At 37.0% G+C, this 26,666-nt stretch overlaps 2 protein-coding genes across 2 annotated transcripts; both read left to right on the plus strand.

Annotated features, from left to right (window-relative positions):
- The first annotated feature begins 769 nt into the window (after positions 1 to 769).
- Positions 770 to 6,269, plus strand: LOC107039137 (glyoxalase domain-containing protein 4). The gene is made up of 6 exons (XM_015258608.1): positions 770 to 1,032; positions 1,109 to 1,158; positions 2,645 to 2,910; positions 4,231 to 4,386; positions 5,266 to 5,441; positions 5,526 to 6,269. Exons 1-6 carry the CDS (start codon positions 943 to 945, stop codon positions 5,637 to 5,639), a joined length of 852 nt encoding a protein of 283 aa, XP_015114094.1. The 5' UTR covers positions 770 to 942; the 3' UTR covers positions 5,640 to 6,269.
- Positions 6,270 to 7,155: 886 nt separating this feature from the next.
- Positions 7,156 to 18,809, plus strand: LOC107039119. The gene is made up of 11 exons (XM_029126188.1): positions 7,156 to 7,279; positions 13,818 to 14,023; positions 14,100 to 14,186; positions 14,733 to 14,907; positions 14,970 to 15,057; positions 15,298 to 15,352; positions 15,978 to 16,129; positions 16,217 to 16,278; positions 16,369 to 16,495; positions 17,637 to 17,780; positions 18,530 to 18,809. Exons 1-11 carry the CDS (start codon positions 7,156 to 7,158, stop codon positions 18,807 to 18,809), a joined length of 1,500 nt encoding a protein of 499 aa, XP_028982021.1.
- Positions 18,810 to 26,666: the final 7,857 nt, after the last annotated feature.

Raw genomic sequence — 26,666 nt, forward strand, 5'->3', positions numbered from 1 at the left:
CCAGGAAAGGGAGAGAAAGAAAGACAACAGGCGACATCTGAATTCAAACCGCGATTACGTTAGGGTGATGTTTTTCAAAACATCGATTATCAAAGAATCGGTACATTTTTTTATAGCATCGATGTTGTGAATCGATTTTTCTGGAAAAAATATCGGTTGTTAAAAAATCAATGTTTTTTCTCGTTGCACAGAAAAAAAACAAGTTTTTAAAAATAATTTTTTTAATGTCGTTATTATTGAAAAATAAATGCAAATGTTTTTTTTATTTGAAAAATACAACTCGAGGGACTTATCTTTTAGTAATAAATACTACTGGAGAGTCAAATTTTCAATCTCGAAACAGATGACTTGTTGATTAAATGAAAAAAAATATTAAAAACATTAGCTGCAATAATTGTTGATTGTTATATATATATATATTATTAGTGAGAATGGCTGTAGTCGATAGTATAACTCAAAAAAAAACAATAGACGATTGGATCTGTCCAGTTACCATTTATCAGGTACATACTGTTGAAAATAATTACTTCCGATTGCGGATAAAATATTTTTTTTTATTCTGAATCAATGAATGTTATTATTCGACAAATAAAATGACAAATTTTGTTAGCTTACGCAAAAACATCGATCGATGTTTGGAAAAAAAAATCAAATCGAAAGTCGATTAATCGGCCGTTGAGCACATCGAATGCAGAACATCGATTTTTGGGCATGAAAAATCGATGTTTTCGATTAATCGATAAACATCGCCCATCCTTAATTACGGCCTTGAAATGCCGGTTTACAAACGGTAAAAAAAGTCATTATCTTGGGGCTCGTTGAGACAGTCGAGTGCGGTTAATTGTGGAATTTACGTCGTCTTGACTCGAGTGGAATTAGATTACATTCAGCGATTTTTCGGGATTCCAGATCGTGATTTCATTGAGTGATTGATAATTAATCATGGTGACAGGTAGGGCTTTGCATTTTGTTTTCAAGATTCCAGATCGTCGGCTGACGGCGAAATTCTATCGGGAAATACTGGGGATGAAAGTGAGTTTTTCAATCATTATTGGCACATATTTTGTCGGGGAGTCGTGACAGATGATGATGTTTAACCTTGATTCAGGTGTTGAGACATGAGGAGTTCAGTGACGGGTGTGAGGCTGCTTGCAATGGGTGTGTACTTCATATTTTCTTTTGTAAACAGAAAAAAGTTTTTAATTTCCTCTGAATTTCAGAACATTGTCGTTGCGAAATTTAACGAGCGAAAAATCCTGGGAATATGAATTTTGATCATTTTTGTTCATCCAAATTTTCCTGAAAATTTGAACAAAAAGTTCCAGGAAATTCTTGAGCATTAGAATTTTTTTCTTACTTTTTCAGAAAACCAGGGTTCTAGAATCTGAAGTTTTACGTTTAAAGGATATCCTATGAATCCTATGTTGTTCGAACAATATAGTTTAAGAAATTTTTTCGAGAGAAATATAACTGTAAACCTCCTGACAGGAATCCGGGCTCCAGGAACAATTTCTCCTTAGGAATTTCTTTCATGAAATTTTCCTAGCAACTGAAAATTTGTTTTGTCAAATTTATTTTCGCAACTTTTTCGCATCACAATGGTCAATATGAGGCACAGATGTGAAATGAAAATTCAGGACTGATACCTCGCCTTCGGCTCAGACTGCAACCTCATATTTGTCAGAAATAGTACATTACATGCCCGAGCCTTGGAAAAGAGATCACCGTCCCCCACGTGCAAGATTGCCTTCCGAGCAGAACAGCAGAAGGCGAGGAATCTTGCACGTGGGGGACGATGATCTGTTTTCCAAGACTCGGGCATGTAATGTACTATTTTGTCATTCCGGCCGTAAAGCAGAGCTTCACGGTTGCTACGCGTTCGTAAATCACTGCCTATGGTTATGACAAAATAATATATTTTGATACGAGTGCGACGGAATTTTCACGAGTGCCAATCATACGAGTCGAAAATTCATGTCTCACATGTGTCGAACTAGTATATTTCGTAACGAGTGCAAAAAAGTGTTTTTTTGGCGAGTGGGAGGTTTATATCACGAGCCGAAGGCGAGTGATATAATCCCACGAGCTAAAAAACATTTTTTCACGAGTTACGAACAATATTTTTCATCACAATGTGGCGGAAATTGGACTTTTAGGCACGCGGAACGTGCCGAATAGTTCACTTTTCGTCACAGCGTGATGAAATAGTATATTTTGTAACGAGTGCAAAAAACATTTTTTCACGAGTGACGAACAATATTTTTCATCAGAATGTGACGGAAATTGGACTTGTAGGCACGCGGAGCGTGCCGAGAAGTTCACTTTTCCTCACAGCGTAATGAAATAGTATATTTTGTAACGAGTGCTAAAAAACATTTTTTCACGAGTTACGAACAATATTTTTCATCACAATGTGGCGGAAATTGGACTTTTAGGCACGCGGAGCGTACCGAATAGTTCACTTTTCGTCACAGCGGGATGAAATAGTATATTTTGTAACGAGTGCAAAAAACATTTTTTCACGAGTGACGAACAATATTTTTCATCAGAATGTGACGGAAATTGGACTTGTAGGCACGCGGAGCGTGCCGAAAAGTTCACTTTTCGTCACAGCGTGATGAAAATTCTATTGTGATGCTTCTAGACCATATGCCAATCGTTGGAGTAAGACCATGATAGGATATGGTCCTGAGGACACCCACTTCGTGATCGAATTGACGTACAACTATGGGATAAAGAGTTACGAATTGGGAAACGATTTCCAAGGAATCACGATACGCTCCAAGGAAGTTATTGAGCGAGCTAAGAAGAATAATTGGCCCATCAGTGAGGAGAATGGTGTTTCTCTCCTGCAGGCACCTGGAGGGTACAAGTATTACATCATCAATGAGCCGCAAGTTGCTGGTAAAGGTATAAATCGTATTGTAAATCTGATTTGTGTCAATTGTTTTCTATTATATAATTTCCATTTTGAACTAACCAGCAGAAGGTGAGGTCAAATAAAACGTTTGTCATTGACTTGGAATGTCACTACGTATAATTGTGAACGAAAATATTAAGACTCACAACTGTTCTATTTTGCCCCATTCTATTCCTTCTGCAATAATCAGTTACAGTTTCTGTCAATCAATAATAAATGTCATGGTGTGGTTGTACAAGTAATCAAGTGCATAATTGATTTTTTTGTAAATGCAAATAATTTCCGAATGGATTCTTATTTTTTTGAAATTACTATTTGACTGTTCTCTTCTTCTCTTTTTGCTTCCGAATGGAAGCGTTGTATTCGTCAAATCTGAAATTTCCATTTTTTTGTGTGACGATGATTAATTTTGGTCTTAGGAGTTCGAATATGCTGTTTTTAGGTGAGCTTTTTCTTTCAAATTTAGTTTTTCGACGATCTTTCAAAGAATAATCATCGATATCTTTTCAATTATGGCTTAAAATATTCGTTTGGATGCTATCTCCATCAAGTTCGAAGATAGTGGCGATCCCATCATTTGTTTTCAAATTATAGTTTTAAAAAGCATTTAATCGAGGTTTAATCATACACTGGGAAGACAAGAGTTTTTTAAGAAGTACATCTTTACTTGTATTACGAAATTCATGACTTAAAAATTACCAAGCGCACAATATCTCAGACTAAGAAAAAATATTTTACGACAAGAAATTTTTTACTTGGCCGAAAGATGACGGCAATTGGTTTGTATCAAGAAAACGAGTTCTCAAATCAATTCAAGTGGTTTTTGCATTAAAATATTTCAGAATTGAGGGTAAAAAACTATGAAATGATTAATTCCATTTTACTTGCTTTGAGAAATGGCTTTCTTGTCATCAAGAAATTGTCCTCATCTTTAGGACAAATGCAAAATTTCTTGACGAAAGTTTTTTTTCTTGGTGCAATCTCTTATTAAAAATGCTCTTTGAAAATGTTCTGTTTTTTTCTACTTTTTTTAATTATAAAATACAATCATAATTTTTTGCGACTCCTGCATAATGTAAAATTCAATAGAAATTATGATATATTTTACATTATGAAGATAGAAAATAATCGAGGTAACGTTCGAAAGATAATCCACCCGGGCCTTAATGATTTTCTCAAACCTTTCGATTTTCAGAAAAATATATCCAAAATTAGACGAGAGGTACAAACTCATTTCGTACAACCACTTCATGATTGCATTAAACTGAAGTCATTATCCCATCACTAAATTATTTTCTATTCTGACTCAGACCCAGTGGAAAAGGTCACGTTATCGAGTTCAAACCTCGAGAAGAGCATTTCTTATTGGAGGGACATTCTCAATCTGAAAGTATATGATCAAAAGGACAAGACTGTGCTCCTTGGATTCGGAGATGATCAGGCGAAACTGGAGCTTAAAGATATTGGTAATTATAATCCTTTCTAAAAAAAGTATGGGCAATATCTCGAATCGAAATTGAGAACTTGTAAAGCGGTTTTAATGAGTAGAATCGTCTTGTGTTGAATTCTCATGAAGCCCGCCTAACAAACAAAACATAACATGGTTCAACAAAATTCGGACGTATTCGACCTCGAAAACGAAACAGATTCCATCTTATAAATATTTTAATGCTGATTTTAAATTTATTTTCAGAAATCTTTTTAGCACATCTAGTTTTCGAGGAAAAAATATTGAAATGTTGAAAAATAGCTAAAATGAACAATTTGAAAAATTTGTAAAAAAATTAGTTTCGACGTAGTTTTTCCCAGAAAAAACCTATGAATTACTGAAAATGCGATTTGTTTAGTGGACTCGATTTCATCCTCAATTGTTGAGAGGTTTAGTTGCTGAAATAAAGTTAAAAAATAAAGAGATTAGCGCACAAGGTGAACACACGTGTGTAGATAGATTTGAGATTGACATGCATCAAAGCGCAACCAACTTCCGATCAATTGCCCTTTTCAGCCACTTTTCAATACTTTAGCATTTTTTTCGCGAAAACTAGACGTGATAGACACATTTTCCAAAAGAAATTTAACATCAGCATCAAAATATTTAGAAAATGGGGTCAGTCTCGTTTTTGTGGTCGACAACATCCGAATTTTGTCGAACTGTGTAATTGAATACCATTCCATGAAACATGAATAAATAAATCATAATTGTCCAAATCATTTAGGTCAGAGGAAAATAGAATAATTCTATTTTCTTAATATTACGTTTATAAGGTTTTTTCTTTTTACGATTTCCTCAGCTTTGTTTGTCCATTCATTACACTAAAATAATTTCATTTTTTTTCAAACTCTAGGAACCCCAATAAACCACGCAAAAGCCTATGGAAGAATAGCTTTTGCAGTTCCTCATGCCGAGCAACCCGAGATCCAGAAAAAAATTAAAGAGTCCGGCCACCAAATTCTAACGGATCTGATAACGCTGGAAACACCTGGGAAGGCATCAGTCCGAGTGATAATCTTGGCAGATCCGGTGAGCTCAAAAACCATTACGTGACAACGTAATTGAGGAAAATTACTGATTCATGATTGTGAATGTTTAATTCATTTTTCCCAGGATGGCCATGAGATCTGCTTCGTAGACGAGGAGGGATTTCGTCAATTGTCAGTACCTGATTACCCCAGTGAAAAGATTCTTGATAAATATATCGAAAAAGATCCAACTGAATGAAACAATTCAATCCAATTTCATTGTTTTATCAGTAAAAGGTAAATTATTACACTCCTCTGAAACTTCGTTCGGCTCTTATATTTTTTATCGGATTATGTATGAATTTTTCGAGAATTTGTTCCTTTTTCTTAGAAATCAAGAGTCGGTTTTCGGTTCCATACGTTGTACGGACGTTTTGTACGGACTTTCACAGATATTTTTCTATCGACGTTCTTCATAAGTCCAGATGGTTATGTATTTTTCTACTCTCTGAAGGTAATGTTATGATCAAAATTTTGCTATTGGCCGTTGACTCTCAGATATTTATTGAAAGTGACCAATAGTCAAAATTGACGTCAACCGTTTTATGTCGGTTGCGAAATTAGGAAGAACTGAGCTCCATGCAAGCTCCTTATCCTTTGAAAAGTTATACATAATCCAATTGACAGTATGAGCATATTATGTAAGTGTTCACAGAATGTAATTATTTAACTTGCATGAACAAAATATATTGACGTGGAGATTATTCATTAAATTTGTACTAAAACAAGGGATATCACTACTTGGGGAATGGGAAGTACTTAATTACCAGTTGTAAATACTCTTTCGAGAAATAAAACTAAAAATGTTTCATTCTAAATCAAAAACAAATCATAACTCTATATTTGTATACTATGTTGTGAAAAATATATTTTTGTTTCAAACGAACAAAGATGTAAATTTATCTTGAAATATAATTTTTTTATGATTTAGAATTAGGGATGTGTGAACTGTTCGAAATGACGAACCATTTGGAGTGAAATGAATATTATCATTCGGTTCTAGATACAAATCGAGTATTGAATATTTCCCTAATATTTGGAATTTTACGGAAAAATGTTCCCATGAAAATAGTTCCCTGTAGGAAATCTATTCCACGGAAAAGTATTCCCTAAAACCCAACAACCAGCCCGAAAATTAAAAAAAGAACCACAATAAAAAACTAATAACCGCTAAATTGTAAGGTCATGAACATATTTACAAAAAAAACGAAGATAATTAAATACAATTCACAACGAAACGAACAATATGAAATCCCAAATTCGAGAACGAGTCGAGAACGTGAAAAATGTAAATCAATATGAATTCAAAATGACGAATGTTGGCAACGCTTTTCAGATATTTATCGACATCATCGTGATTGTAGATATCAACAATAGCTTTAAGGCGAAGATCATGATCACGGTAAGTTTTTTTCCTCTTAGCAGGAGAAGCACCGCTCTCTAGTCCAGTCAATAAAAGTGTTTGGATCCTAGCTAATACGACTGTGTGAGAAAAATTGTCAATCGATGGGCAAAAATGTCTCTCTATATTATAAAAATCCAAATCAACTTTTGGTGATGAAAATTTGGTACTCGAAATTAAGACTCTAAAATTAAGGGTCATGAGGGTCACGAGGGTAAGAATAAGGGTCACAAGGGTCAGATTAAAGGCCAGAATAAGGTTCGCAAGGGTCAGATTAAGGGTTATGTGGATCAGATTAAGGGTCGTAAGGGTTATGTGGATCAGAATAAGGGCCCACAAGGGTAATAAGGGTCAGATTAACGGTCTAAATAAGTATCGCAAGGATCAGATTAAGGGTCACCATGCTCAAAATAATGTTCACAAGGGTGATAATGAGGGTCAGATTAAGGATCCTAATGGGGGTCACAAGGGTCAGATTAAAGATTACAAGGGGCATGGTCAACATAAGGGTCAGAATAGAGGTCTAAATGAGGGTCATGGGGGGTTAAAATGATCAGAATAAGGGCCATGGAGTCAAAAGCAAAGTTAGAATAAGGGTCTTGGGGATCAAAATAAAGGTCACAAGGGTCAGAATAAGGGTCCCAATAAGAGTCATGGACGTCCCTGTTTATGAGACGATTTCACTGATTGCGAGCGAACGGTGAATTCATAATTCTTCTGAAGTAATTATTGAATGCTTACGGTGTCACGATTAATATGAATCGAATGATTCATTTGATTCCAATGTTATGTTTATTCTCTTGCGCTATCCATTTTTGGAGACATTTTATCATCCAGCATTTTGTTAAATTTAAAATCCTTTAGGGATAAGTAGAATAAAGGATACACATCTACATGTCTAGTGTGATTCATTGTTGATTAACCCACTCGCCCTGTAATGCAAACAATTATCATTTATTTTTGGAAAGAATACACTTCACACTTCCGTTGACAATAGTCGACTCTATTGACTATAATTTTGGAAATCTTGTCGTGACGTGTGATTCGTGCAAGTCCTTGTCATCCAACTGAATCAATAATTTAATGTGCTTTACGAGTGCATTGCAAAATTTGAATTGCGTGAACAAAAAAGCAGGTAATGATGAAATTTTGGCGAACGTGATAAACATGGCGAATCATAATTCAATCCAACAAAGACACAGTTGGGTCTTAACGACTGACAAGAGTTATGCGATATTTTTCTATTGAAGTATCCATAAATTTTCGAGAGCAGTTGGCATTTATAAGGAACCGGAGGCGATTTTTCGACAGTCACTGGAAATTTTTCGGAGAACGACGCGAATCAACCGAAGATGCGAGGTACATGTATATCCCTAAAATAATATCCGCAGAATTTTCTTTTTTTTCTCATGACAAGATCAAAGGCGCGCTCCCCGCGCCTGCCCATTTGGTAGATTTTATATGATTCATCACGTTATTATTGTAAGTTGATTGAAATCATTATGTTCTTCCACGTACACGAATTTCTATAATATTTACTACGAAGAAATTCGTGGGAAGCAATAAAAACTTCTATTGAAAATCCACAATTTTTTTTTCATTGCAAAGGGATGGAAATTTCCATTGAGAATCAATAGAAGATACGGCAAGAGCTATGAAGACTTGCATTAGAAAGCGAAGGATTTTCGATAGAAATCTACGGAAACTTCTATTAAGGGGAGGCTACTATGAGTTTTAAAAGTCATGGGTTAATAGAGTGAGACTTTTCACACGTTGAATATCGATTATATAGATCTGAAAACGAGTAATTAGTGCAAAAAGAATTTTTTTTTTATTGTTCGTTTACCCGAAAACACTTAAAATGCCAAAAACAGTCCAGGCCCTTCAATTTTTTGAACTACGAAGGATTTTTTTAATTCGCCTAGTTATTTTTTTTTAATTCGCCTCTTACATGGCTAAATTTGCTTTTTTTTGTATTTTTTTACACAAATAGTGAATTTTTTTATATGAAAAAAAACGAAATCAGCTGTGTAGGAGTCGAATTTCAAAAAACAGGCTCGTAATTATTGTTCTACACATTTTTTCAAAAATTTTGAAAAAGAAAAATCTTTTGTAGCTCAAAAATTTGAGGCCCTGGACTGTTTTTAGCATTTTAAGCGTTTTCAGGCAAACGACGCCAAGAAAAAAAATTTTTTGCACTAATTATTTGTTTTCAGATCTAAATAATCGATCTTCAACGCATGACAAATCTCACTCCAATAACCCACGTCTTTTAAAACTCATAGTAGTCTCTCCTTAAAAGTCCCTGAAAAATTCGGCGAAATCCATGAAAACCTCGATTGAGAATCAATACATGCTCTGTTGGAAATCACCAACACCAACATCATCAATATTATCAACATCACTAAAATCATCAGCACCATCAATAAAATCAATATTATTAACAAAATCAGTATCATCATCATCATGCATGCGAGTTCTCTTTCAGACATGTAGGAATAAACGTGTGACATCTCATTTTTATCTATCACGAGATCGACGGCGCGCCCCGCGCGCCTATCACTATGATTGATTTTATAGGATTCATCACGTTATTATTGTAAGTTGATTTGAATCAATATGTTATTGCACGTATACAAATTTCTATAGCAATACTAGGGAGGAATTCGTGGAAAATGATACAAACTTCTTTTGAAAATCCATGAATTTTTTTGATTGAAAAGGGATATGTGAATCTCCATCGAGAATCAGTCGGAGATACGTCGAAATCTATGAAAATTTCAATTGAGGATCAACACATGTTTTGTTGGAAATGATGTTGGTATCGAAGATCAGAAAATAATTCAATGTCAATGTATATGGGCGTTATCGATGGAAAACCATGAATGTCTCGGATACTAAATATCCCTAGTGGAAAATTCAAAATTATAGCGTTACATACCTGATCAAAAACTGATAAGGTAACCTGATCAGTAACTGATCAAGAACTGACTAAAATTTCCACTCGGGATATGATTCAAATTGAGAGTGAAATTCGTAAGTGTCCTGGTAGCTCAGATGGTAAGAGCACCCGACGTGACATTGTGAGGTCCCGGGTTCGATTCCCGGCTAGGAAGTTACAAATTTTTTCTCTCAAAAAATTAAATTTAATTAATGCCTAATGATGGTAGGCGGCGAAACCCTAGTGGAAAATTCAAAATTATAGCGTTACATACCTGATCAAAAACTGATAAAGTAACCTGATCAGTAACTGATCAAGAACTGACTAAAATTTCCACTCGGGATGATCAAGTCGGTTCCTTTTATACATACATATAAATATAAGATACGTATGGACATGATCTAAAAACAACATATTCAAACTCCTGAAACCAAAATGGAAATTTCAGATTTGACGAATACAATGCTCCCTTCGGAAGCAAAAAGAAAATTTTAAAAAAATTCTCACATTTTACTGTAGATTTGGTGCCAAGCATGACTTAATTAGCCGAACACATGAGTGCTCCCCCGATGATGGATACATAATGTCGAGCCGTCCACGTCTGAACGATAAATCTTCACAATGGTCCAATTGTACCGTGAAAGATATCCAAGAATTCCTCGAGTAAGATTATAATCAACGAAACACCTCCTAATCTTTGATTTGAAAAATTATGAACTTATTTCTGCAGCACCCATCCAACTTGCCTTAACAATAATAAGTTCGGCCCGAGGGAAGTCCTGCCTGTATATCTCCCTGGAAGATTCATGAACGTTCATGAGCAGTGCCAGAGATTGGTGGGAACCAGAGCTTGTAAACTAGACTCTTCAATCTGCTGGGCTCTAAGCTGCAACTCCGAAAATGGGGGCAGCTGCACGAAAATGCACAATGCTGCTGCTGATGGTACAACTTGTGGGAGTGGAAAAATTTGCTTAAGTGGAAAATGTGTCGGCGAACCGATAGTTTGTTCATAGACAAAACGAAGAATCAGTATTGAAAGAGGAATTCATATTGTAAAAATGTAAATCAACTGGTGAAAATACATATAGTTTTTCTCACGGGGACAATTTTGTTGTTGATTATTAGTGAATGCACCAATGACGGTTCTGTCTGAATTTGCCTACACGGAGAGAAATGTTCAGTAAAAATTACGGAACTCACAATTCGCTCACCGATTACGGAATCGATTCAGAAAATTCGAGTGACGGTATCGTAATTTTTCACAGGAGATTCAGATAAAAATTACGGAACGTTCTGGAATAATTCCGTGATAGTTGCGTAAAATTTCCTACAACCACATTTCGCTCCGAAATTACGGAAAAGATACGTAATGTTTATTGAATATTTCTCTCCGTGCAAAACTGAAAGACATTTGATTGCTGATGATGATCATGAGGGAAATGATAGATTAGAAAATAATTGTCCATTAATCAGAATTCATTGATTTACGTCACGCACAAAAAAATTTAATAGAAAAACCTATCGAATTCGTTAAAAAATTCTATTGAATTCTCGCATGAGAAAATAGAATGCTGTTCACCCAGTTTTTCGGAAGTCACGTGAGAAACTACGGAAAACGCATGAAAAATTAGTGCACGACTCACAAAAATTAGGGTGCCACATATGAATTTTTCAGTACGGGATACTACTTTTTCAGTGTCTCCCTCTACTTTCTTGTGCCACCTTCCACACGTCCCATGCGTTGGTGAGAAGGTACACTAATTTTCGAGAGATTTTTCTCTCCGTGTATCCATTTTATTATTCCGCATTTTGGTAAATTTGAATACTTTAGGGATAATTAGGACAAAGGATAAATATCTACATGTCTAGCGTGATTTATCGTATGATTGTCCCATTGTTACCCTAGTTCGCAAAATTCTCATCCATTAACGATGTTTATCAAAAATCGGAAGTATTAAAAAAAAATAGTTTTGTTTTCAACTGAGCGATTAAGTTATTCCCTTTATCTTGATAAAAATTGCATTCCACCAACCCATGTTTATTATTTAGAAATGAAATTGACAAAATGCACCAAATGCATGCGCCAACATACGATAGAATCTTTCAAATATTTCCTCTTTTTGCCCGGGTACCTCAAATTTTTCTCTGGCCATTCGATTCAGTAGAGTTTTGCACATTACTTCTAGTAGGTGAATTATAAATTTCAACGTAAATCCCATAAGATCCCGTGTATAACGAAAAATTTGTTTATTTATTTGTTTATTTATTTTTTTAACATCAAAGAAATTAGTTTCATATGTTCTGCTATCAGCTAAAAAAGTTATAAAATTTTTCTTGACCATAAAAAAATAAGATTTGCTGAAAATGGCTAAACATCCTTAATAGAAAGAATATAAAGAATAGAATAGAAGAAGAATAGAAAGAATATATGTCAGGTCGATTGGAATATTGTAAATATTCCAATGGAATGGAAGTCATCGCTGACGTCCATTAGTAATAGTCAACTCTAGTCACTAGAACTTTGAAAAACTGATTTGTGGCACGCGTTTTATATAAGCGACAAACATCAAACCGAATGAATATTTGGAAAATACATTACGAGTGCATTGGGCTATTTTAATTGTGTGGAAAACAAAGTAGTTAATGATGGAATTTTGGAGATAAGATAGCACAGACTCAATTAGGTTTTAACTTCTGACATGTAGTTAAAGCAAATCTCATAATTAAAGTGTCTAGAAATTTTCATGAATAGATGAGACTCATAGGGTATCGGAGACGATTTTTCGGCAGTCGCTGGCGCCTGCTCGAAGAACGAACCCAGTCAACCGAATATGCGAGGTACTCGAGGGGCTATTCACAGGCGTAATCGTGGTGTCACTCGCTGATGTAATCAATTGTAATTCCAGTGAAATCAATGCAATTATTGTAATCACATGATTACCATATTTATAATCAAGTGGTAATCGTTTGTAATCACTGCAATCATTTGTAGTCAGTGCAATCTTTCGTAGTAGCTCCTAGTGAGACCGTGAAATTTGTTTTGGAATTTTCGAGCGCGTCATTTCTACCAACGGTAAATCTCAGCGATCCCTGGATCAATTTTTCTTGGAATCCCAGATGTTTATGGTTCAGAACCTTGCATAGCCAATACGTTTTGCACAGAGCATTTGTCCGTAGAAAATTGATTCAACAGAGTTGAAATTTCTTTTTATTCTGGAGAACCAATGACTGAATTATCTCTGAATTATCTGCTGGTAAGTTTCATTCTCCATCAATGGTAGATATTCAGTAAATTTATTTTGCTGATAGCACTTAGAAATGCCCAAATTTTTAGATGGAGTGATGGAGACTGCATTCCTCTGTTCTAATCCCCGCCCCTCCTTCCTCATTTCTTTGCAGGTTCTAATAATTAATTATTCCATCAATTCATATTTAATAGGGGGGCATTTTTCGTGATTTCAATAATTGCAGATGTTTGGTAATCACAGAATGTAATCGACGAAATCATTTGTAATCAAGTAATTACAATCTGTGCTCTTGGTAATCACGGTTATCACATAGACAATGGTAATCAGTGTAATCAATCCCGTAATCCTGGGTAATCGATTACATCTTGTAATCGCGGTGTCACCCAATTCGCCTGTGAATAGCCCCTCAGAGGTACCTCTATATATCCTTGAAATAATATCCGTAGAATTTTCTTTTTTGTCTCATGATGACGTGTAAAAATGCAATAGAATTAACGTGAGGCGACATGTCTTTCAGGATTTACGCCATTATTTTGGGGCTTTGCTGCACTTTATGTTGCCAATGCAGGCCAACTACATAGAGTAAGTACATAAATCATCATAAACTATTGGAAATGCTGAATAACTTGCCGTAATTCTAGATACATAAGCGCATGACGCCCAGTGAAAGAATGAAAGTCTTTAAGACGACCGAGGAAAATGGTAAAGATTCAAAAAATCATTCAAAAATATATTCCCTATTTCTGGGTTCATCTCGTATTATATAAAAAAATGGAAACCTAACAGTGCCTGATTATGAAATTACCGGAATTCATTGGCCAAGAGATCAGAAGAGTTCAGTTAAGGATGGCACTGGAATGTACCTGAAGGCTTTCGGAAAAAATATTCAATTGTGGCTGACGCCAGCGGACAGAGCTCTCGCTGGACGAGACACCCCAGTCTACTCACTAGTGTCAGGAGGCTGGGGCCCCATTCTAATGAAATATACCAAGGTAAGTTGTTTTTCAAGCTGTCCTCCCATTCGATATTTTTAGATAACTATTCATCACGTTGATGATGTCTTTATAGGTGATAAAGACGGTGGAAAGATTCGAAGACTTGGAAAAGTCTGCGGTACTAGTGATTAGTCAAAGAAGTGATAACAGTCGGGCAATGGTAAGTGAGATAGAAAATGAATATAACACTGAGAAATAAACATTCAAGTCAATTAATCCAATAGCGAAGTGGTAAAAGGCAACAAGTCGATTCATCTCCTGGTTGAAGTTCCGAGGAATATCCCTAAATCCACCAGAGATGGCAAAATTGTTCTGGGGAGCTTTTTGCAGAGCGGAATGAGAGCTAAAGGGAAACTCTCCATAAAAATTTTGCTATCTCAGAATCGCAGATATTTCTCGAGAGCTTCACCGTAGTCCGCTCACCAATTCGACCCGGCGATTGGTCACCTCCACGGGGATTCCCCGCCGTCTTGTTTAGGCTTTGGCGTTACCGCATTCACTCAACACTGCCCGACGTTGGCGGAAACTCACGGCTTATTATTTTTAAATCACCCGTGACGGTAGTTTCTGTTAACGTCGCGTCATGAACAATTTCATTTAACATGGAAAAAAATGATTCATCTGTCCGAAATCATTTGTTTTCTTTAGGAATTTTGGGAAATATGCAGTTCTAAAAACTACTATACTTTTTTTCTGTACCATGTAGATTGGAACAATAGCATCGGAAAATTTGGTAATCACCCCAATTCCTGAACGTCTCGTTGATGAAGTCAAGAGGCGACGCAGATCTGTGGATGATGTTCCCGAGTCCGAACAAGACGATCATCATTATCACATTGTCTACAAGGGATCACCGGTGGATGACAGATACTCTGACTCATGTAGTTTCATTTTCATTTTTTTCCTTATTGTTGATCTTATTCATCGTTCATAATTATTTCAGTCATGTCAAAGAGGAATACCGCAAACCTATGGACAGCTCAATTACCAGAAAACATGGACCTTGGCGAATGCTCTAGAGCGCATAGGAGGTGCGTCCATCGATGCGGTGATCTTTCAATGATCGATGATTGGAAGATATATGGAGAATGTGCCAAGTGCCAAGAATATAGACGTGATTTTACCGAGCAATGTCCTTTGAGGCCTGACACTGTATACCCTCGAATACTAGTCATCGTTGCTCACGACTTCTACCAAAAATTCCATAAAAATTATGTCGATACAATAGCTTACTTGCTAGCATTTTGGAACGGTGTGGATTTGAAATACAGATACTTTGAGAATCCCAAGTTCAGACTGAATATCGCAGGTATTGTGTTGACTGAGGTGAGATTCATCATACTAATGCAGACTTTTATACCCTCGATCACTCGCTCAATGAGCGCGGCGCCGCCCGTTTTCGTTTTTCTATGTTTTGGCGTTTTTCTCGATGCTTAAAATTTCTGAAAAAATTAAAGTTCCTAGTTCAATCCTTTTATTAAGCGTTAGCGTTGTCCGTTTTTTTCTCGGAAAATTTGTTTCCGTCACGGCGGGCGCAAAGTGCACATTTCCCTCCCGCGGAACGCCTCAATCAATCTGACTGCGCCTGTACCGTGAGGGAAAATAACATCCTGATCACGGGAAGTAAAATAAAGGGCCCTTACCCACGTGCTTACCACGTGGTAATTTTGCACGTGGGCACAACTCCTTTATTTTCTCTCCCTATCCTCCTATTCTAAAAAGAACATTACACTTAAAGTCGATAACTATCGATATATCGCAAGTCTGTCACGCTTATTCCTCATTGGTTCCAGTCGTCTGAGGCGGCAAATTTAATTCATGATTAATTTAATTTTGAAATTTTCAATTATGATTATTACAAATCAATTATTGGAACCGTCACTTGATAACAATTTTTAACAGTGTTTCTCCCATCAATACGAAGTTCATTATGATTGTACAATTGATTTAGGATGCTGAAGCACTGGAATATATGACAACGAATGTAATTGACGAAAGCACTATAGAAGCCTTCAAGACGCTAGATGGGAGTGAAAGTTATTGGTACGCGCGAAAAGCTGATATTCCATTCGATAACTACGATGTAATCGTGACAATGACATCGTAAGATGATTCATAACTCAAATTTTCATCAACTATTGCAGATATGAAGTCTCTAAAATGTGAATATTTGATTATTTGAAATTTCAGAACCAATATGTGTTCATTTCCCAGCGATATCATGAACGGAGTGTGTGAAAGTGGAATTCTAGGTAATAATATAGAATGAAAAATATTTTCGTTTTGATTTCATGTTTTGGAATCTCTATCTTGTGAATCGAATTGTTTCGCTATGGTTGCAGGGGTCGCCAACGTAGGCGCAGCTTGCACAGGATCTGATTTCAGGGGAGAGCTTTTGAATGTAGCTATAGTTCAGGACCAAAGCGCATTCAATAGAATTCACACAGCTGCGCATGAACTTGCTCATTTGTACGTATAAAATAAAACAAGTGGCCCATTGCCCAGGTCTAAATCAAGTATCGTTTCTTTGCTAAAAATTAGCAATTTGCTTCCGAATCGATTCATTGAATTAACACAAAAAAGTGCATATTCTGTCCTTAATTTCAGATTAATAGGGATCCTTCTTGAAGTTTAACCTCATAAAAATTCAATAGCTTTTTTTAAAGACAATTTGAGACAAAATTTTTCTTAGTGAACTAAATTTATTTTAAATTAGACAAATTGAGTGACAACAAAATGAATGTAAAATTTGGTAACACAAGAGTTCATGCTCCTGATACAGCAATGTTGATGTCTCCTTGGTCATAAGTAAATTATTTAAATTTTATTTTTCTTCTGAATAATTTTCCTTAAACTGGACTTAGGACCTGTACAAGTTTTTTGCTAATGAATTAGCAATTTGCTTCTGGATGGTAAATTCGGGAAACAGATACAGCAGCCATGAAACCTTAATATGATCCCTAAATATCCCAAATATCTAACATGAGCTCCATATACCCTGGTTAAACATCTAACAGACGCCGACTAAATTAAAATTAAACTGGTTTAAAATTCCACTCATAATTGATTAAACCTTGACGAAGCCTTGGTTAAACGCTAATTAATGCCTGACTAAATCCCGACTAAACCCTGACTAAACCTCGGCTAAACCCTGGCTAAACTCCGACTAAATCCTGACTAAACCATGGTTAAACCTCAATTAAATGCTTTTTAAGGCTATCATTTCAAAGCAAATGATACGATCGCCACTATCTTCGACCTCGACCGAGATATTATAATATTCAAACAAATATTTTAAGCCATAGTTGAAGAGATTTCGACGATGATTTTTGAATGATCGTCGAAAAACTAAGATGAGATGATCTAAAAACATGTTCGAACTTCTGAGATCAAAATTAGTCATCGTCACACAAAAAAAATGGAAATTTCAGATTTGACGAATACAATGCTTCCATTCGGAAGCAAAAGAGTGAACGATTGCTTTCTCTTATTCAATCGTTGGCCCCACTGAGAGATTTTCAAGGGCCCAATTTCTTGAACGAAGATTAAGGATAATCGTCCTTCATCTGAGGATCGCCTAAGAAAAAAAAATTCTCACATTTTACTCTAGATTCGGTGCCAAGCATGACGAAATTAGCCGAACACACGAGTGCTCCCCTGATGATGGATACATAATGTCGAGTGGTCCACGTTTGAACGACAAATCTTCACAATGGTCCAGTTGCACCGTGAAAGATATTCAAGAATTTCTCGAGTAAGATTAAAATCAACGAAATATCTCAGCATTTTCAGAACTGGCCAAAATACTATTTGAAATATTATTTCAAATACTTATGACTAATTACTATTTTGGAGTTATTGAACAGCGCAAATAAAATAGAATTTAAATAATTGGACTCAAATAAATACTATTTGAAAATAATTTCTATTGCCAACTGATGAAATATGGCAAATTGGGAATAGTATTTAAATAATTCGGTCAAGGAACTTACTATTTGATATAATTCATCGAATTTTCTTGAAATTTTGTTTTATTACTTGAAATTTTTTCTAAAATTCTATGCAATAATATCCTGTGATGTCACAAAATATGAAACGCCGGTTTTAGTAATAAGCCCGGTAATTAACCCATACGGACCAGCGGCCATAATCCGTCTATTCAGCCAATTCTTCGTAATTCACTGCGATTATGTTACTGCGAGAGATCAATGGAAGTGATGAAGGATAGGAAAGGGACATTTTCGTAGGAAAAAAATAGTTCATGAAAAACTAAATAGTGAAATAGTGAAATAAAATATTAAATAACTATTTTATTTCAATTTCAAAAAGACATGTAAATAAATACTATTTGATCGATCGAAATAGTTGACTTGAAATATATATTTCAAATAGTATATCATCGTACTGAACCATTTGGAATAGTATTTCTATTTGATTTTCATAAAATGGTGCCCAGCTCTGATAATCTTTGATTTGAAAAATTATGAACTTGTTATGCTGCAGCACCCATCCAAAATGCCTCAACAATAAGATCAACCAGAGGAAAATTCTTCCTGTATATCTCCCTGGAAGATTCATGAACGCTCATGAGCAGTGCCACAGGTTGGTGGGAACCAAAGCCTGTAAAACAGCCGCTTCAATCTGCTGGGCTTTGAGCTGCAAGGACCTATTATGGGAGGATTGCATGGAAATGCGCCATCCTGCTGCTGATGGTACAACCTGTGGAAGTGGAAAAATCTGCTTGTATGGAGAATGTGTCGACGAATCGACGGTTTATGCGTAGACAAATCGAAGAATCATAATTGAACGAGAAATTCATGTTGTACTAATGGAGATGAATTGATAGAAATACATATATTTTTTTCTCTGAAGGCAATTTTGTTGTTGATTATTAGTGAATGCACCTGTGAAGATTCTCTCCGTGCATTTATTTACGAGTATGAACGGGTATACATATTTTGAGTGATGGAGATAGAAAAAATCGAGACAAATATTTTGAAAAAAAAAAATTCGATCGGGTGAATAGTTCTCGAGATATTAAGGAAAAACGAAATTTCGATAAATGACTATATCTCAGAAACTACTGGACCGATTGACTTCAAATTGCGCTCAAAAATTGCGCATTGATAGTACCTATTTTGATGCAAAATTGCAGATTTTTATGGATGAATTTCACGGTATTAATATTATTTTTTCTAAAAAATAATCGACGAAAACTCAATCTGTCACACAGACGTACAGACATTTTTTCTAAACATCATTTCTTTACGTTTTATAACATTCTACATCATTTCCAGGCAAAATTAGAATATATGAAAATCGGTCAAATACAATGCTTCCATTCGGAAGCAAAAACGAATTCGATTGACTTTTTCTATTTAATATGTTCTATTGAACATTTCAATCCAATCGGCCAAAAACAAATAGAAACTTCAATAGAAATCAATAGAAATTTTCTAACGAATTCGCTAGGTTTTTCTACTAAATTATTTCATCCGTGTATTTACCATACTTTCCGCTAGACTCTGCTCAGGCAATTTTTTATATACAGAAAGATGAAAAATAACTGTCGTTTTTTTTCTATTGTCATTGCGACCGCGTGGCTAAAGGGGGGGGGGATCTAATAGCTCGTCATGTGACTGTCGCGCATGAATTTACGATAAACAACTCAAGCTTCCTTTTCAACGCGCTCTTCCTCCTTCTTTCTCTCCATTGCCACAGGCCACAGGGTGAGTCGAAAAATAAACTCAGGATGCCCCTCTTCTCTCTAGCTCCCTTGCCCAAACCCCATTTATTCAATTGAAATCATCACGTAGTGAGTGTTAGTACTGTGCTCAACTTATTACAAATTGTAATTATAATTGCAATTTACAATGCATCAATTGGAGTGTTAGTACTATGCTCAACTTATTACAATGCATCAACTGGATACCTAACATATTTAATCAGACAAGATAAGTGGTATTAACTACACACAAAGTATCCTACTGCATGACGCATCGTCGATGAAACGTGTCTGACACGGTACGACCGGCACTTCTATTCTCACACTCCGATTAGTCTCTTCCAATATCAACCATCGATTTAGTTGTACAAAATCCAAAGTTTACACGTCAACAATGAAGACTACAATATCGCTAATTCTAATATTAACCCTCATAATTCGTAATTCGTCCGCAACAAACACCAGTGATACACACAATGCAAAATCTAACCTATTCAGAAAAGAAAACCTGAAGAGTTTGGTAAATGCATTCGTGACATGCGCCGAGAAAGTGCCTCTCACTGATTTCGCTGTGATTTTGGAAGACTATATGGATACTGAAGATAAGATCGAGGACTTCGTGGGCACTACAATAGATGGAGATGCCTTTCTGCGCATCCTGAGATTCTACAAAATACATTGTGAGAAGCTCGTGACATCTCTCGTGGAAATAGCGAATGTTATTTCGCAGAAGCCTGCATATCAACCATTCAAAAAGTCTAGAGAAATCATAATGAAATTTTTGGAAGCTATTGGGTCAACGAATCTCGATGCGAAGACCGTAATGGACCTTATGCTGAGTTCTGACGTGTTTAATATAGACCGGACGATTCAAAAAGAAACTCAGAAAAAATTGATGCAGGATCCAGACTTCATCAATTTGATTAAAGCCTTCGATGAAGATTCTGCTCTTTTAAGAAAAGTGTTGCGTCGGTTGATAAAAAGATTCGAGAAGAACGAGGCAGTGCAGACGGTCTTATCGCGATGTTTGAAGACCAATTTGGTCCAGATGGTGGGTAATTTATCTGAGAAAATCGTACAGTTTGTGACCTTGAGTGTGCTCATGGAGAAACACCAACAGCAGGTGCCGGAGAAGATGAAGAGCCAGTTTTTCGCGGATCTTGACGAGTGGATACCAATGCTGGTCCTTTATGTTCAGGCCGATGGAGATTTACAGAATTTTGTAGCGTACGTGAAAACTGATGGATTTAAGAGTCGGGTCACAAGAGTTTATCAGGAACTCACAGTCGAACGGGGTGGGGAGAACTTTATCAGAGATGAACTGTGAGTGTCAGTTGGAGAGGGAGGTAACGGAGATTCTTGATATGTAATATAAGATGCTTTATAGAGCAAAATTTTTCAATCAAAGAACTGTGTTTAAATGTATTTCACTATGAATATTTCAAGACATAAAAGATATTTTGTACTGATAATCTTTGCATTTTATTTTTATCCATTGAACGTTGGGGAAGGGAAATTTTAATAGTGAAATTTTTACAGAAGAGTTACTTCGTAGCTGGCGATCAAGTAGCCCGGTTGTTAAGGGGCACCAACCGGGCAGTCATTTTCGGGGTTAAAAAGGGGTAAATGACACCCAAAAACAATGTAAAAGTTGATAGATTAATTATTTGTTAACATTTGCACCGTTATTTGCATTGTTATTCATTAATTAAAGAAAAATATATTGTTGGTGTGTTGTACGGCTATATAGGCTTATAGGGAAAATGCCGCGAGGTGGCGACAGTATCGACTTCCCGCCTAGGTCGGTCTAGTTGACGGCAGTGGCGGGAGAAATTGACAGTGGAAAATGCATCCGTTGCATCTTGCAAATGCATTACCTTTCTTTCAATTTGAAAAATTAATGGCAAACCCATTTTAGCACATGTTTTTTTTTTCTTAATGAATAAAGGTGGCGGCGGAGGGGGGGGGAATTTTGTAAATTAGTAATAAAACCATTTTCCGCATTGTTCCTTTTAATGAATAAAAGTGGAGGGGGGAATTTTTTAATTTGTAATGTAAGCATTTAGCGCCATTGTTTTTTTTCTTAATGAGTCGGGGCGGGGGGAGTTTGAAAAAAAAGGTCTCCGAAAGTTATACTCAAATAACTTAGAATCAACTGAAACGTGGAAGTATAGTATTCCAAATTTTTGCATTTTCAAATTTCCTTTGCAACGCTAAAAATAAATGTCTCGTAAAGTTATACCCTGGTGACTCAGCGTTATCTGAAACGTGGATATTCATAATTCCCTGAAAAAGTGTTTTTTCAAATTGTTTGGTCGTAATTTGGAATTTTGAAATTCTATTGAAAAATTGAAAAAAAATAGTCTCGAAAAGTTATACTCAGATGACCCAACATAATCTGAAAAGTCAAGATTTACTACCCCCTCAAAACCAAACCGAACGTATGACGCTGAAACTAGCGGGTGACCGTAGCGGGAGATGTGGTGGGGGGACTGTACCGCCCCCACTACCGCCACTCACTGCACGCTCCCATCTCGTTAAATTACAAAAATTAATACAACGCAAAGCCGTGAAAAATTAAAAATATTGTCTATTTGTACCCGAGGGATGGGGAAAGACTAATGGGGGGGAGATATATCGGTGCACCAATCGGTGCACTATCGGTGAAGGAGTGTACCAATCACTCCCACCAGTCATGTTTATGCCTATCCGTATGAACCTGAACCGCAGTTGAGAACACTTCAGGAATGCGAAACCTATGCTAACGCTGCAACTCCGGATGTGCCAGTAATGCGAATAAAGAGCCATACTGCTTTCTCACGAATAATGCCTGATTATATGCGAGGAATGGCTATAGACAGAATGCACGAAATTGAAGGGGGAGTAGTGAAAAATATTTTAAATCTACTCTTCGATTCAAATCTCAGTACTTTGCCACTTTCCTTGTACCGGTTCAAAGAATTGATAAATATTCGACTAAAATTCATTAAACCTTCTAAGTCAGTACACCGAATGTGGTTTTTTTATTATTCGATCCCCGTGCTACAAGGTGTCATGCGAAATGATTATTTTCAGCACTACGTCCTTTTAGTGACAGCCATATCCTTACTCAACTGCGATCTCATCACTGTACCTATGCTCGCAATGGCTAAGGAATTTCTCCATAAATGGGTTAGAGAATTTCAAGATTTATATGGACTTCGTTTTTGCAGTATAAATGTTCATCAACTCTTGCATTTACCAGAAAAAGTGTATCAACTGAGGCCCTTGTCGGTTTATTCTTGTTTTCAATATGACGACCAATGGAAAGTTCGTAAAACTTGTCCACGGAACGTGGCACTTGGACACTCAAATCGCAAGAAAACACGAGCAAATAGTTGCCATGGTAAAACTTGTGGAGAGACTGCCCAATGGAAGGATTCGAGATTTGTGTTCAAGTAAGTAGCGTCAAGTCCAAATCCTTGAGAAGATTTGTTTACAGTCATATAGTGTTGGCACATATAGACCCTAAGGGTCTTGCCCAAGACCCTTGTTAAAATATCTAATGTCATTTCAGAAGCATTACTGAATGGAGGGTATGATGAGTGGGAGAGAATCTTTCAATACTTCAGATTATTGAAAGATAAAATATTATATATTGCTAAAGATTATCCTCGTATACTGCCAACAACTTCATATATTGTAAAATATACACAATTAGATGGAACTTGGTCATCAGGTGCAGTCAACAGCTTTGCGAAATTGACCTCAGTGTGTCATTGTATCGAAGATTGCAGATGTAGAGACGCACATATAGCTGTAATCAACGTAATCACTAATAACGTATTTTTAGTCGGGGGAGAAGAATACACTTCCTGAGTCGAATAATTGGACCTGACAAATTCTACTTAGGTCTTTCCGTTCAGAACTGGATAGGTCTTGGGAAGCCTCTTCCCAAGTGCTTCCGAGACCTTTCTATCTCTGGTTATGTCCCATTTCAGCATTTGTTAGGTGTAAGCAGGACTTGTATTCAGACTTTCCAAATCCTTGCCGGTCCAAGTAATTCTATGGGCCTATATTAAATCTGCGTTCATATCCCTATTTACTCATGCGTTATTGAAATAAAAAATGTAATTATTGTTTTTTTTTTAATCTCGAAAATCGACATTTCACGAGAGGGTGAAGGGGAGATGCATGTATGTGGAGGTTTGACATTTTTACCCAAGGGGAGAAGGTTGCAGAATCTATTCTAGCCACTCTTGTCCCTAGCTTGCATGCGTTATCCAAATAAAAAATGAAAGTGTTAACAAATCTGACCATTGTTCCAAGTACAAACAGAAAATCTGACCCGGTGGCCCCCGGTGAGAAATTTTTTTTTCAGCTTTCACTTTTTCCACATACTTTTGAGAGTTCTGAATAGTCCGTCGCTTAAATCGTTGGAATCAACGTTCACCCGGCTAAAAAATTCGATTTTGGCGAAAATCCACTTGCCCCGGAAAACCCGAAAACCAGACCCTTTGGCTGGAGCCAAAAAAAAATTACCAATCTCTATTAATTTTTTAAAATTCCTATGATTGATTAATCTCTGCTTCTCTTTCAGATAACAATATTTAAACAAATCTGTAATAAGGTGTAAGGATATTTTCCCGGGTTGTTCACCCAGGAAAAATTCAAACTACTTTTTAAGCCTTCTCCATCGCTCATTTGTTGGGCGCCAGCCAAACCTTCACGGGAGGTTTGACGAAAACCGGCCTCCGAGGCACTCTCGTCTACCCAGAGAACTTTTTGGCTGGACAATGGATTGCCTAGGTAATATCAGCGTGATACGGTAGAGTGGGCGAGGTCCACCAGGAGTATTACCATCACATCCTCACGAGCCTTTGCAAGCCGTGTATTATACCTTACGACATAACCTCCCATAATGAATTAAATTCATGACCTTCTGGAGAGTCTTTCGACTCTGCCTACGAGTATTTCGATTCGGGGGAATTTTCAGAGTCAAGTGCGAATCAGCCGGGACTCCTCAGAGCCTGGGATGTCGAGAAGCTGATCCGACCAAGGTGGAGCACTGTTACCCACTTCACGACCACCCACANCCATAATGAATTAAATTCATGACCTTCTGGAGAGTCTTTCGACTCTGCCTACGAGTATTTCGATTCGGGGGAATTTTCAGAGTCAAGTGCGAATCAGCCGGGACTCCTCAGAGCCTGGGATGTCGAGAAGCTGATCCGACCAAGGTGGAGCACTGTTACCCACTTCACGACCACCCACACTCGGCCACCAGTTACCGCTTCGGTCATCGCACGTCACCGTCTCCGGGTACTCAAATGTCGGCACATCGTCGGATCGACAGGAGGACGATCTCTACTCCAGACCCACGGGCCCATGTGCTCTTTATTTGTTTCGCCGAGCCAGATAACGCCGGAAACAACAAAGTCGTCACTTCGCGTGCCGAAATAACTCCTTTTTACTAGCAGGGGATGCAGGAGCATCCCCCTACGCTCGCCGCCAACGGTTATTCACTACGTCAAGTCCGAAACTCCTTATCATGGCTTCTTCAGCCATTCCTCAATCCAGCATACCGAGAGATTCTTTCAACCTCTCGGTTCAAGCGCTCGCGTTCGACTAACTCGGAATCTTACTATGGCTTTGCCTCCTAGTCTGGATATCTCGGCGACGATAGGTCATTCCATTACCCAATTCCCACCAATCAATCCGACGGGATCACGGAGGTACCAGTCCTTTCACCTGGCCCTTGGTCCCTAGTCTACTCCGATATAGCGTATAGAATCGCCCAGTTGGACAGCCTGTACGTCGGCCCCTTTCCCCCTAGCACAAGCTGGGCGAATTCTAATATAGCGATAGTCTAGTAACGCCTTCCAGACTTCCGGGGTCGCGGTTTCACCCATAACCGCTATGCCTTCGGTCTATCATAGGTCTGTGATTCTTCTCATCTAGTCCCGGCTGCTTCAGCCGCCTCTGGATGTCGATTACTGTCTCTCTTCAGCAATTTCAGAGTTCACATCTTCTTTTAAGGGGTAACGGAACCGACCACAAAAAGACGTTTACCAAAAACAAGTTTTCTTGGATTCTATGCAATGAGAATCAATGACACTTTTTCCCCGTATTGAGAGTAGCGGAACGCATTGCTCTCTTTTCATGCTTTTTTTATTCATGCAAAAAAAATTGCAAATTATTCAACGGCAAGGACCAGGGCAAGGTCGACGCCATTTTATTTGTAGGAATCTGCCAAGTCATGGTAGAAAAACCAATTTTTTGTAGATTTTTCTTAGCCGATGGTTATTTTCATGAGAAGAGAGCGATCGAGTGAGGTCCAAGACAGAGATTTTGAGTACAAAAACGTACTTTTGTTGCGTAATTTTCGTAAAAACTTGTTTATATGATGATTGGGTGGTATCCAGGAGGTAACATGTCCTTTACAGGGCACCAATTGTATCAGAAGATGATGTAGAATGTTTCCATACCATTATTATTTATTTATATCCATTTATTTATATTTTATGAGCTTTTGTACTTTTCACGTACAAAATCCAAAAAACCACGGGAACCTGCAATACCGATAGGGGGGGACCCCTAACCACTACGTGCGATAGGTTCCGCTACCCCTTAAGGGGATTTCAACCCGTAACGAGAAATTCTCGTTACAAAAGATTATCTGTGAATAACTGTAAAAGAGCCATGCAGATTTAACAAGGGAAAACTTGGATCACATAAAATTCTCTAAAAAGAGGCGACGACATCCTTAGATTTCTGGTTTTTTATCCATCTCAGGGAAGGAAATCCGAATTCGAAATTTTTATCGCATTTGAAGAAATTATGAGGATTCAACTTCGATGATGGACACCGAACATACAAAGAATGTATAAAAAAAAATCTTCAATTTCTTGACTTATTTTCGACACCCCCCCCCCC

The sequence above is a fragment of the Diachasma alloeum genome, unplaced genomic scaffold (genome assembly GCF_001412515.2).
Source record: "Diachasma alloeum isolate Michigan unplaced genomic scaffold, Dall2.0 Dall_scaffold_00294, whole genome shotgun sequence".
Lineage (NCBI taxonomy): Eukaryota > Metazoa > Arthropoda > Insecta > Hymenoptera > Braconidae > Diachasma > Diachasma alloeum.